Below are 13,200 nucleotides of genomic sequence, written 5' to 3' on the forward strand. Positions count from 1 at the left end.
AGAAACACCAGTTTGTCAAACCCATTCTTGCCATCCCTCTCTTCATGTGATTCACACATTTCTTTTTATTGGCGCTGACCTCACGATGTCCTCCTCATATATGTCTCTGTGCGCTCCTTATTGTCCTCTCTCACCTACTTTCCTCCTACATGCTTCTTCAATTTCCTCCTCTTTGGTTTCCCCCTCCCACCTATCCATCTCATGTTCCCATCTCCCCCTTTTCCTGTACTCCACCTCTTGTTGTCTCCTGCTCCTCTTCATCCTGTCCGTCCCCATGTTGTACCAGGCCGCGTGGCGTTATTACTCCACCGACGGCACCAAACCCTACATGAACGCCACTTGGCGGCACTATGAGAGCCTCCTGCCCTCCCACAGGCATGTATTCCTGCCTGACCTCTGCTCAGCCACAAACGTGTGACACACGTGTTTTTTTTTTTCACTAATCAGCTTTTTTATTTGTGTTCTATTCTCCTCATCCTCTTCTTCCTTTTTACTTCTTAATCCCTCCTCTCCCTTGTCTTTGTTGTATTTATTTACTTTTTTTATCCCTCCCATTTATGATTTATTTTCTTCTTCCTGGTTTTGTGTATTCTGCATGCAGTGTGTTTGGCGTAGTTATGCGGCTGATGAGAACTCGGTTTCCATTGCTACCTGGAAGCCTCACTTGAAGGCGTTGCATACCTGCAGCCCTACAAAGTAGGTACCACTATGGCAACCGGTGTCTGTGCCACTCAAGCCATCTATTCCTATACTTCACTTCTGTCCAGTTTAAGTTATCTTTTTAAAAATTATTCAACAGTTTTCAATTTGTTTTTCTTTGTTTTATTAAATGTATCTGTGTTGCCCTCTTTATTTACATTATTTATGCATTGATTTTCAAATTTTCTTCTCTTATGATAAATTGGTTCACAGCCAAAACAGATCATTTCCAGGCTCCGTTAATCTCTGCTTGCTTGAATTCAACAAAAAACGTATTTCTGAGCAACCCTTCATTTTTGCTGCTATTATATAAATTAACATTGTATCCATCCAGAACATTTGCACTGAGTCAGGCTCTCTGTATTTAACTAAAGTCAGTTAAGTGCTCAATGTGCCAGGGACATCGAGGGTCTGAGGCAGTGACTTCAGCATTATCTCAGTATCTTTTTTGGATGTCAGTTGTGGCCCCAAATGAGCCATACAACTTTTTTTTAATTTGCAGCACTTAAGACTCTTAAAATAAGTAATTTAGAGGTGCAGTCAAAGATACTCTATAACAACTCTGTGTGTTTTGAAATGGTGTACACTTCCTGTCTCTTAAACAGGGGTGTTCATGGCGTATTCATGTGGAAGTTTGAGTCTGTTCCACAGAGAGGAGGCCGGAGCACGTGTCCAGCTGCTTTGTACAGTCGACACGCTGTGATAATAACTCTACCAAAACTGGTTTACAATTTAAAGGAATTTAATCCCACTGATGCAAGTACGATTGCAGTTATACAATGGAGTACATTACTCCTATGAAATATTACAATATTACCCACCCGGTGCAAAAACTCTCCTCGCTCCTCAGGAAAAACACGTCCATTTCCTGGGGGCGTAATTAACAGAGAGAAAAGGCTTTCTAGATCCCGCCCTCATATCCGTTCGAAACTCCTCCCCTTCCGTCTATCCCAATTTCTATTAGCTAACTTCCCTGTGCACTTCTGTAAACGCCTGTCTTCAAGTCTCTTTCCCTGAGTTCCTAACACATTCAATGACTGTCAGTTATTGCTTAATTCCTCCTATGATAATCCTTCAGTATAAAAGTTAAGCCTCTTGCAACTTTGGCATAAGCTTCATGTCTTCAGTCCTACTGTTAGCTACTAATCCTAAAACACTTTATGCTTATCTTAATTATGCATTTCCAAAACACTTATGTTTATGACAAATTATGAATTCTTAATTATGAATTATTAAACACTTTTATTATATCTACTGAACACAGTTCTACGCTCAAATTTCTTACATTCACCTCTCCCCCTCATCCTCCCTCTTGATTGGAAGTGTTGGAAAGGCTGTTAGGATGGCTGAAAGCTGATTGGGTTATATCTGCATTATGTATTCATATCTATACACAGCTTACAAACATATTTATATTATGGAAATTGGTTAGCTCGGGTGTTTACAAACGTTAGTGCCAAAGATATCGGAAGATGAATGGCTTGTGAAAAATGGGACCAATATGTACTTTGTTGACTATCTGGCGCAAGAACAGCTCATAATCGATTCAGTGGCTTTGGTAGCACGAGTGAAAAACAGAAGCTAGTAGCAGTAATAACACAAACCTACACAGAGTTATGGAGCCTGGAAATACTGTGAAAACCATCTGCAAGGCATATATCATGTACCGTAGTCACACAGTTATTCAGAGACGCTGCTTAAAGTGATTACTGTTAGTGATCTTCAGTCACTCAGTCCCCATCTCTTGTTGCAAGTGCTTCCTTCGCATGTTTTTAGTGAGCCTGCTGTTTGTTGAGGTCTATTTCCCCTGGAATGCTTATTATTGATCGACGTGTTGCTACCATCAAATCTCCTGCATCAGTCGCTAATGCAAAAATATTTCTACTGTGCTGACGTAGCGGACCATATCAGTGTGTTTTCAGGTTTTAGCTCCTTACAAATCACGTATACCTACATTTCTTTAGTGCAGGCTATAACATTTTTTTTTCTTTATCCGGGCATCCATTGATTTGCATAATTTCTGTACACTCTACTCAACAAAATTGCTTCTTTGACATTATGTAATCAACTTTCTTCTTCTTAGAAGTCTTATCGATTTTTATATTGTTTGAAAATAAAAGGGAAAATGCATTAAAATGTCAGAAACACAGCAGCTTGGCTTTTCAACATGCTTAGCTGTAATTTAAAGTCTTTGTGATTTGTAATAAATCAGCTAAAATATACAAAAGCACTAGTATGGTCCTTTAAGCACAATTGATGAAGTATTTTGAAAATATGCTTTCTAATATATCTTTTCTTCTTCTATCTGCCAACTCCAGGAAGGAGCAGGGAGAGTCAACCACAAGGTTTGTAACTGCTTTTTCACTGAACAAGCATGTCTTCTATTAGGTTGAATAGATCTGGTTATTAAAACGTAATACTTTTTTGAGACTGAATATGAAAAACTGACATGTACAGTTTGAATGCCAATTTTTATTCAAGCAAAGATCTTGTGTATCAGAACACTTAACATCTGAGAAGTTTGGCTTAACAAAATAAAGGATTTTGTTTATATTACTTAAACCTGAATATATAGCTTTTTGTCAATATATGCACTAAGTGCAACAAGCTATAAGCATAACATTTACATATTGTCACCTTGAAGGGCGTTAGGGCGAACGTTTGCTATTTAAACATCCAGCAGACTTGAAAGTTAGCATTCATTTATTGACAGGACGATATTATCTGTTTGTAGCTCTGGTCTGCACCAAGGGAAAATACCATTGTTACTTGATATACTGGCTACTCTGCTTTTTGGTCCTGGACAGGTGGTGCACAGTGGGTTTTATATTAAAATAAAACATCATGATGCTATCTGTACCAAAACTAAGGTATTGTATCGCCACTATCAAATTGTGTCTAACAGTACCCAGCCCTATTTGGGGAACAACATCAAGCATTATAAAGCCAAAGACCACTCCACTTCTGTTTGAACTGCACTTTCACAGAGAGAGAGAGTTAAGTTAGGAGGTGTTGAAGGCTGTGGGTAATGAAACGTTGACCCTCTAATAGCGACTTTTACACGAGCACTCTATCAGAATCAGAACCGTTTATTGCCAAGCAAGTTTTCACCTACAAGGAATTTGTCGTGGCGGGAGATGCGTAACAATAAACAATAACATTTAACTATCAACAACAATCAGCACAGTGCAGGAAATAGAAACTTATTTAAAATGTACAATAAAATATGGAATGTAGAATAAAGTGCACAACAAAAACAGATAACAGGGCTGTAAACCAAGTGAAGTGTATGAAATGTTAAAAGTGACGAGTGTGTTTAAATAGAGAAACAGGGATGTGCAGGGGAGAGACCAGAAGGAAAGAGACCAGAAGGAAATGTCCTGGGGATGACAGAGTCAGTGGGGGACCCGGGATTTGTTAATGAGCCCGACTGCGGACGGGAAGAAACTGTTTGTGTGGCGTGGGGTCTTAGTTCTGATGGACCGCAGCCTCCTACAAGATGGAAGGGGCACAAACAGATCATGACCAGGGTGAGAGGTGTCGGCAACAATCTTTCTTGCTCGCTTCAGGGTCCTTGAAGCGAACAAGTCTTGGAGGGACGGCAGATTGCAGCCAATCACCTTCTCAGCCGAGCGAATGATGCGCTGCAGTCTGCCCTTGTCCTTGGCAGTGGCTGCAGCGTACCAGACCGTGATGGAGGAGCAGAGGATGGACTCAATGATGGCTGTGTGGAAATGCAACATCATTGTCTTTGGCAGGTTGAATTTCTTCAGCTGCCTCAGGAAGTACATCCTCTGCTGAGCCTTCTTGGTGATGGAGCTGATGTTCAGCTCTCACTTGAGGTCCTGGGATATAATGGAGCCCAGGAAGCGGAAGGACTCCACCACGTCAACGGGGGAGTCATACAGGGTGATCGGGGCTGGTGGGGCTACGTTCTTCCTGAAATCCACAACAATCTCCACTGTCTTTAGAGCGTTGAGCTCTAGGTTGTTCAGACCGCACCAGGTCACCAGATGGTCAGTCTCCCACCTGTAGGCAGACTCATCGCCACCAGAGATGAGTCCAATGAGGGTGGTGTCATCCGCGAACTTCAGGAGCTTGACGGACTGGTGACTGGAGGTGCAGCTGTTGGTGTACAGCACATGTGTCAAACTCAAGGCCCGCGGGCCGAATCCGGCCCGCCACGTCATTTTATGTGGCCCGCGAATCCGCCAGCAAAAAAAAAAAATTAAATAAAAAAAAAAGATTTTTTTCTTCTTTTGTTTTTGGAAAAATAATTAAAAGTTAGACTTGAAAATAAAAGTATCCCCATGGTCGAAATTATGAGATAGAAAGTTGAAATTATGTGATAGCATGTTGTCTGTGTACAGACATTAAAATTATCACAACAGGTGGACAGGAGAGGCAACGATTGAAAAAGGTCGACAAATAATCCCAAAATGTCCACGAAGAGAAAAATTGATGCAGAGGGAAGAAAATGTAATGAAAGATGGGAAAGCGAATACATGTTTGTGCTTCAAGGAGAACAACGGGTCTGTCTTCTGTGTTATGAGGCGTGTCGGTGATGAAGGATACAATTCACGTCGGCATTTTGACACCAAACACGGAGCTAAATTTAGCCTCCAAGAAAAACATCAAACTGTCCAAGAATTAAAAGGCAGACTGCAATCACAGCAGGGGGATGAGTTAGGACTGACCCATTGTCTTTCAAATCTGCAGTAGAACTCATTCAGTTTGTCTGCCAGGCGGAGGTCGTTCATGGAGTGGGGGGTCTTAGACTTGTAATTGGTGATCTGTCTGAGACCTCTCCAGACAGAAGCAGTCATTGGCTCAGAGCTGATGTTGCAGTTTCTCAGAGTACAGTCGTTTAGCATCTCTCACCGCCTTGCTAAACCTGTACTTTGACTCTTTGTACAAGACCTTGTCCCCACTCTTAAAGGCCTGATCTTTCTGCAGCCTTAGCTGTCTGACTTCTGCTGTGAACCAGAGTTTGTCGTTGTTATAACTCATCCTGGTGCTTGTTGGAACACAGCTGTCCTCACAGAAGCTGGTGTATGAAGTTACAGCCTCTGTATACTCATCCAGACTGTTGGTAACAGTCCTGAAGACATCCCAGTCTGTACAGTCCAAACACGCCCGAAGGTCCTCCATAGGTCCACTTCACTCCTTCACTGGTCCACTTCTTGAATTTCCTCACCACAGGTTTGCAGAGCTTTAGTTTCTGCCTGTAAGCAGGAATCAGATGGACCATGACGTGGTCCGAGTGTCCCAGTGCAGCACGAGGAATGACGTGATATGCCCCGCTGATTGTGGTGTAGCAGTGATCTAGAATATTCTTCTCTCTGGTAGGGCATTTTATAAACTGTCTGTATTTAGGGAGTTCATGGCTGAGGTTTCCTTTGTTAAAGTCACCGAGGACAATAACTAGAGAGTCCGGGTAGGTCCGCTCCACACACCGTATCTGATCGGCGAGTGTCCGCTGTGCTGCCTGCACGTTGCTCTGCGGCGGCATGTAAACACCGATCAGAATGAATGAAGTGAACTCACGGGGGGAGTAAAATGGTTTACAGTTTATTGTGAAAGATTCCAGATCTGGAGAACAGTGCTGTAGAATCACTGTCACATCGTTACACCAGCCACTGTTGGTATAAAAACTGATTCCTCCACCTTTCGATTTGCCGGAGAGCTCTGTGTCGCGGTCCGCTCTGAACAGCTGGAAGCCAGCCAGCTGGAGTGCAGAGTCCGGTATCATTCCACAGAGCCAGGTCTCAGTGACGCACAAAACGGAAGATGAAGAAAAGTCTCTGTCTTTCCCCACCAGTAGCTGAAGTTCGTCCAGTTTGTTGCACAGTGAGCGGACGTTTGAAATAAATATGCATATCCATAAATAAGTAAGTCCACTGGAGTTGTTCCCCTGATGTTCATGAGCTCATCTCTGGTGAAAGAGCTCCGGGTATCGCAGCAGAAAACGGTATTAACAAAAACAACACAAAACAATGAGCACCAACACACCGAGGCAGCCATCCGCGGAGCCATCTTGAGTGAACAGGACTCTCATTGACTTATCTTTCGGTTTGGTTCTATCATCCCTTTCCTTTTTATCACTTGTTCTCCTCTCCAATACAAAACATGCACATCCTGAGGCTCTCAAATACAAGCATTCATACACATCCTTACATGCATGCACATATTTCTCTTTTTTCAGCATCCTCTTGCCTCAGGCATCTATTATAACAAATTGTATTCAGCTTGAGTCTTTATTCATATTGCCAAATTTTCTAATGATATCCTCATGGAAGTATTTTAGCTAATAGCACAAGGGGAGGAGCATGCAGGGCAGTGAGGGCTCAGTGATGTAATTTGTTGTTATGAAACACTGAATAAATGTTGGTCTGCAAACAACCACATCAACCGTACTGTTTTTCCTTTGAGCCTGGTGTCATATATGAACTCTATATTCTTGCAGAGGAAGCCAAAGAATGCAAAAAGTAAATAACCAAATTAAGCAGATTTAGAATTTTTGAGATTCAGCCTCACCTGCTCGTCAAGAGCAGCATTTCCACTGCAGAGCTGGAGAGGAGAATAAAAGCCACACTGTACAACTGGAGCTGCCTTACTTTATCAGCTAGATTTATTTATTAATCTTCAAAGTAATATATCACAGATGCGCAGTGATAAAACACAGCTGTAGGACAAAAATAATTACATGAAAAGTAAGAACAAAGTTCTGCATCTTAATACCCTCTGTGAACCCACAAGTGTCTGTCGAAAGGTTACTGGCCTCGCACTGGTGACTCAGGCACTTTTTTTTTTTTTTGAATATTTTATTTTAACAATGCAAGAGAGCATATAGAACACAGACCATTAAACATTACAAACAACTACATAACAAGTTAAGAGAAAAAAAAAAAGAAGAAAAAAAACTAAACACAAATAAATGAAATAAAAGTAAATAAAGTAAATAAATAAATAATTCCCCCCACCCAAACGAATAAAAGAGGTTGGTGCATAAAGTAACACAACACAAAGGCGAATGCAATGACTATATTGTAAATCGGAGCTCTAAATAATTACAGTCCTATGGTGCTGTTAGTGTTATACCCATGTACTCCAAATAAGGCTGCCAGATTTTCAAAAATAAATTATATTTATTTCTGAGACTATATGTAATTTTTCATAATTGTTCATTTCCACATACCATTTGTCGATGAGAGTGGGGGAATCAGACTTCCACGTCATCGCGATACATTTCCTGGCCACACATTTCTACAAGTTTAATTTAGCGCTTCGTTAAAGACCTGTTGAGAGTTGTGAAGTTTCCCAGTAAACATAGCTCAGGATCTAATGGAAAGGTAACCCCTGTGATCTTAATTATACTACAAAAGTCATACCAAAAGGACCTCACCTTTGTGCAAAGCCAGGTACAGTGTAGGAAGGAGCAGACCTCTATACCACATCTGAAACACATTTCTGACAATTCAGGTTTGGATTTATGTAGCTTCTGTGGGGTGAGGTACAGTTGATGAAGAAAGTTATAATGAACAAGTCTGTGCCGGGCATTAACTGTTGCTGACAAACTGTTCTGGCACAAATCTGACCAGAGTTCTTCATCAATTGTTATATTAAAGTCTGATTCCCATCTCATCCTGGATCTATGTAATCCTGGTTTTGGGCCCTCATTCAGCAACATAGAGTACATTTTAGAAACAAATTTGTACACATTTGCTGGTGAAGCAATTTTTCCACATTAGTTAACACAGGTAGTCATTCCAGGGCCCAGGTTGGTTCTCAAAAAGGATCTTAACTGGAGGTAACAAAAGAAAGTTCTGCTGGGCAAATCATATTTTCTCTTCAGTTCTTCAAAAGGCATGAGGAGTCCTTTATCAAAGCAGTCTTCCAGATACTGGATTCCTCTGTCATGCCACGTCTCCAGAATCTTGTTACTTAGAGTCATGGGCACAAGTTCATTTTGTCTTAGAGGTGTTTTTGGTGATAGTCTCATATTTAGTCCAAGAGTTTTGTGAACTTCATACCATATTTTAATAAAATGTTTCAAAATAGGATTGTCTGTCCTCTTGGATATGGTTTTGGAGTTCCATTTATAAATAAAATCACTGGAAGTTTCTTCTTTCAGAGGATGAAGTGCAATTTGTATCCAGGAGGGGGCAGCATCACAGTCAAAAAATGACAAAATATTTCGCATCTGGGCTGCTAAATAATATTTCTTCAAATTATGGAGTCGAAAACCTCCCAGACTATAATCCCATGTTAATTTTTCCATTGACACCCTTGGCATTTTACAGTTCCATAAAAACTGCCTAATGTGTTTGTTGAGGGTTTTAAAAAAGGTTTAAGGTAATGGAATGGGTAAGGACTGGAAAAGATACTGCAACCTTGGGAGAATATTCATTTTCACACAGTTTATTTGACCAATTAAAGTAATGGGTAGATTCATCCATCTGCGTAGGTTGTCCTCGATTTTACTCAGCAATGGGAGGTAATTAAGTTTGTACAAATTTTTAAGATCATTATCTGTAATTATTCCTAGATATTTAATATTCGGGAGCCACTTAAATGGGGTTGTTTGTTGGTATTCAGTGTGATCGAAGTTTGTGAGTGGAATAATTTCACTTTTTTCCAGATTGACTTTATATCCTGAAATAGCACAATCGGTGTTTAGTAGAGTCTGTAATTTAGTGAGAGAGTTAACCGGGTCTGTTAGATACAAAATTACATCATCTGCCAGGAGATTAATTTTATGATTTATTTGGTCCACTCTGAACCCCTTTATATCTGGATCCCGTCTAATTGCTTCAGCAAGTGGTTCAATAGCCAGGACAAAGAGTCCTGGAGACAGAGGGCAACCCTGTCGACTCGATCTACTTGCGGCAGTGTATGGTTGATTGCGTGCAGCGTAATGTCTCAGGGAGACATCAATTATTGTTTCAATGTATGTTTTAAATCTCCTTTACTTTTTACTACTGAATTTTATTTCTTACACTGTTTCTTTAATTGTTTTTAAATCGAAAGTTACGAACGTAACTACGGTTCTATGAATCCTGGATGACCGCCAGAGGCAGTGCTTAACACTGAATGTATTCCGTCGCGCGCATGCGCAGGTCGAATATTTATATCAACAAAGTCACGTGTGACCTCGGATGACCACCGTCATCTATAAGTTCCGGTGTCATCCTGAGCTCAGTCCTATGGAATCTTCTCGCGAGTTCACGGGATTCCGAGTGACCAAGAACTCTGGCGGTCATCCAGGATTCATAGAACCGTAGTTACGTTCGTAACTTTCGTTCTATTTCATCCTTACTGACCGCCAGAGGCAGTGCTTAACACTGGATGACTTATACCAAAAGAGTCACGAGGAAGCACAGTAACTACCCCTTATAGCTCCGGCAGAGAAAATTGGCCAAGAACCCTCCCCAGTGGGTGAGGGTCGGCAACGTTAACTCTGTAGTGTTTGGTGAATGTGCTCGGTGATGCCCATGAGGCCACCGCACATGTATCCCCCACAGGCACACCACTCAGGCTTGCCCTCGGTGTGGAGACACTCTTGGTAGTGACCCTTCACCCCGGATGGCCGAGCGCAGCCGCTCACCTTGTATGTATCGGCAATGGCCTCCACTATCCAGTGGGACAGGTGCTGTTTTTCCTTTTTTTCTTAAAAAAGGAGCACAGCCCTTCTTAGGCTCACCATAACTGACTATGCAGGCGGTGGCTTCCATATAAGCTCTGAGGGCCCACACTGGGCACAGCAGCCTTGACCTCTCCTCTCCCGATGGGGGAGGGGGGGGTCAACTTTGCCAGCTGGATAGGCCGGTTTATATGTGAACGTATCCACCCCCTTGGGAGAAACACTGCCTTAGGCCAGAAAGTGACACCCAAGCCATCTGAGTTCCACCTCAGACATGATTCTTCCACTGATAGGGCATGCAGCTCGCCCCCACATTGAGCTGAATTGACAGCAAGGAGAAAACCGTCTTGCTGATAGCCATCTAGGCTCCGCCTGTGCCAGGGGTTCAAAAGGACAAGCATAAGCTGTCCAGTACCAAGGGTAGGTCCCATGCAGGGGAGACCGGCCCTTATCCAGGAGAGACTGTAGAAACTCAGTACAGCAGGCACGGGGCGCTGTACTGGGACCTTGTTCCGAGCCGCACACTAGTCGGAGAACAGCTTCCACCTGTTTCTTGTACTGCAGGCAGGTAGACCGCGCACTGGCATTCAGAATAGTCCGTCAGACTGGTTCTATGCAGCCACTCAGCATCCGGTCGGGCCCCCCCGTGACCCCTAATTGAAGGCGGCAGGGATTGGAATGCCAAATCCGACCCTCTAGTTGCGACAGGAGATCCCTCCTGTCGGGGAAGAACTCTGACAAGCTTATAGCAAAAGCAGAGGGACTGGTGGAAAGGCATAAAGAAGATCCTCTGGCCACGTGTGAGCCAGGGCATCTTGACCCAGAGGGCTGGTCCTCTCCGTCAGGGAGACCCAGTGGGGGCAGTGGGTCGACACGTCTGGATGCAGCCGCCACTCTCCTGGTGGAGGCTTGTAACAGAACAGGAAAACCACAACCTTGTTCCATTCCCCTGGTGGGTACATTGCCCACAGGCTGGTCAGGCGAGGGGCCTCCCAAGTCAGAAGGCCACGGTGATCCCCGTAGCAACTTCTGCAGATCTGGTGCCCCATCGATAGTTCATGGGAAATCACAGCAGAGGTGCTGTCCACCGGACAAGCACATGCTTTCCCTTCAACATGGAAGGAAGTGCTCGAGCGCTAGCTCTAGAACCTGGACCTGCGGTCTTTCAGCAGACAACTGCCCCCAGGCTGTCCCGTTCTGTCACCCTGCACCCGCCTTGAGAGGCAGGTACCTGTTGTGACAATCTCCTGGTGGAATGGAACCGAGCCCCTGGGGCTCGGTTCCTGGGACACTGTTCGCCAGATATGCACTCCCTCCATGGGGATAGTGAATAGATGAATAGACACTGTTTCGATAATATTATTGCCCTGTATCTGTGCCACTTGGCATCCAAGTGAAGGCTGTTCAGCCATCCGCACTGGGGCGACAGACAGGCCCTCATAGGGCCACCCTAATGAAGGTTATGCTCTGAGAAGGGCTCAGGTAGCTCCTCTCCATGTTCACCTTGAGGCCTACCGGGCCACGTGAGAGAAGGCGAGCAGTGTCCTGTGGCGCCTGAAGCCGGGACGGCACCTAGGTCAGCCAGTCGTCTAAGTACGGCAGTATGTTCACGCCCTGCGATTGCAGGGGGAAAGGACAGCAGTAACACACTGTGGACACCCATGGGGAGATGGGAGAGTCCGAATGGAAGCACCCAGGACTGAAAGTTGTGGTGACGCACCATGGGAACAGGCGTCGATAGACGTGAAGCACTCTCCCTTGGAAATCCGCTGATGGGAGAAAGAACCCTGACAGCCGGCCTGGAGACATCTCCTGGCACCCCTCCGGGGGGGACGGGGACGTAAGTAGGGTTGTATAGGTAGCGGTCCGGCCTCTCAGCAGGACGCCGAGGCCTGTTGCGCTACTAGGGTAAGCTGGAGGCTGAGAAACGGCCTTGTGGGCCAAAAATGGGACCCCTAGGTCTGGGGGTGCAGGCATGTCCCTGCAAAGACCAGAGAACTGCTGCCAGGTCTGGCTAGCTCTAACAGTCCGCTGAAGCGCCTGTACAGCAGCTGACTCGAACAGCTCACCAGGCTCCACTGGGACAGTATGGAGGGTCCTCCTACATGTCTCAGATAGGGGTGACTGCGCCAGCCAAACCTGGCGGCGAGTCTGAACCAGGGTGGACATCATACATCCACGTTCCCTCGATATGAGCGCAAACGCCTGCAATGAAGCATCACTGAGCAGAAGCGTCGAAGTAGCCCGCTGCAGAGAATCTGCGAGGGAAAGCATGAGGTGGGAGAGGGAGTTGTCGATACGGTGCACAGCGCTGCTGTGTCCTAAGCCCTGGATAGCAGGTCATCTTTGACCCGACATTGGGTCGAGGGCACCTGGCATCGGGCCTCAGAGTCTCCTCAGGGGAAACTGATGGACGCCATAGTCGTCTAACTGGCTGGCATACGTGCAAGGCCAGATTTGCCACCTCCTGCATGGTCTGATGTAAGGCGAGAGAGAGCCCTGGTGTCTCCACCATGCACGCAACTCCCTCAGATATTCCTCGGAGGGAGGAAGAAAAGGTGGTGAGGGCGGGAAGGTGCCTGAAGAAGGCACTCACAGGTGGATGTTCCAGCTGCTGTGTATGCCCGGCGTGCAAGCGCCATACAAATGACCAGGGTAGGTTGGTCTGGATTCAGCTGCCCTGACAGGGGGAGGTAGCCCTCCCACATCAGGTGTTCCACTTCGGCCAGCCTAGCAGACCTTACTGCTCAAGGCGTGATGCCGCAGGTCCTGCCTGGGTTCTCCCTGCCAGGGCAAGAGGTCAGGGCCGTCCTCCGGCTGAAGAGGAGCTATACAGGTCCTACAGCCGGGAGAGTTTA

The 13,200-nt window shown here is 44.9% G+C and overlaps 1 protein-coding gene across 1 annotated transcript in view; it reads left to right on the top strand.

The window, feature by feature from the left end:
- Positions 1-13,200, top strand: part of LOC306784659 (potassium voltage-gated channel subfamily KQT member 5-like) — a gene marked incomplete at its 5' end in the record, with an annotated part of 115,131 nt that overhangs the window by 83,595 nt on the left and 18,336 nt on the right. Inside the window, 2 exons of the mRNA XM_079278720.1 lie at positions 602-696; positions 3,018-3,044. Of these exons, the coding sequence (XP_079134846.1) occupies positions 602-696; positions 3,018-3,044 (122 nt within the window). The remainder of the gene's footprint in view (positions 1-601; positions 697-3,017; positions 3,045-13,200) is intronic.

The sequence above is a fragment of the Melanostigma gelatinosum genome (genome assembly GCF_949748355.1).
Source record: "Melanostigma gelatinosum genome assembly, chromosome: 11".
NCBI lineage: Eukaryota > Metazoa > Chordata > Actinopteri > Perciformes > Zoarcidae > Melanostigma > Melanostigma gelatinosum.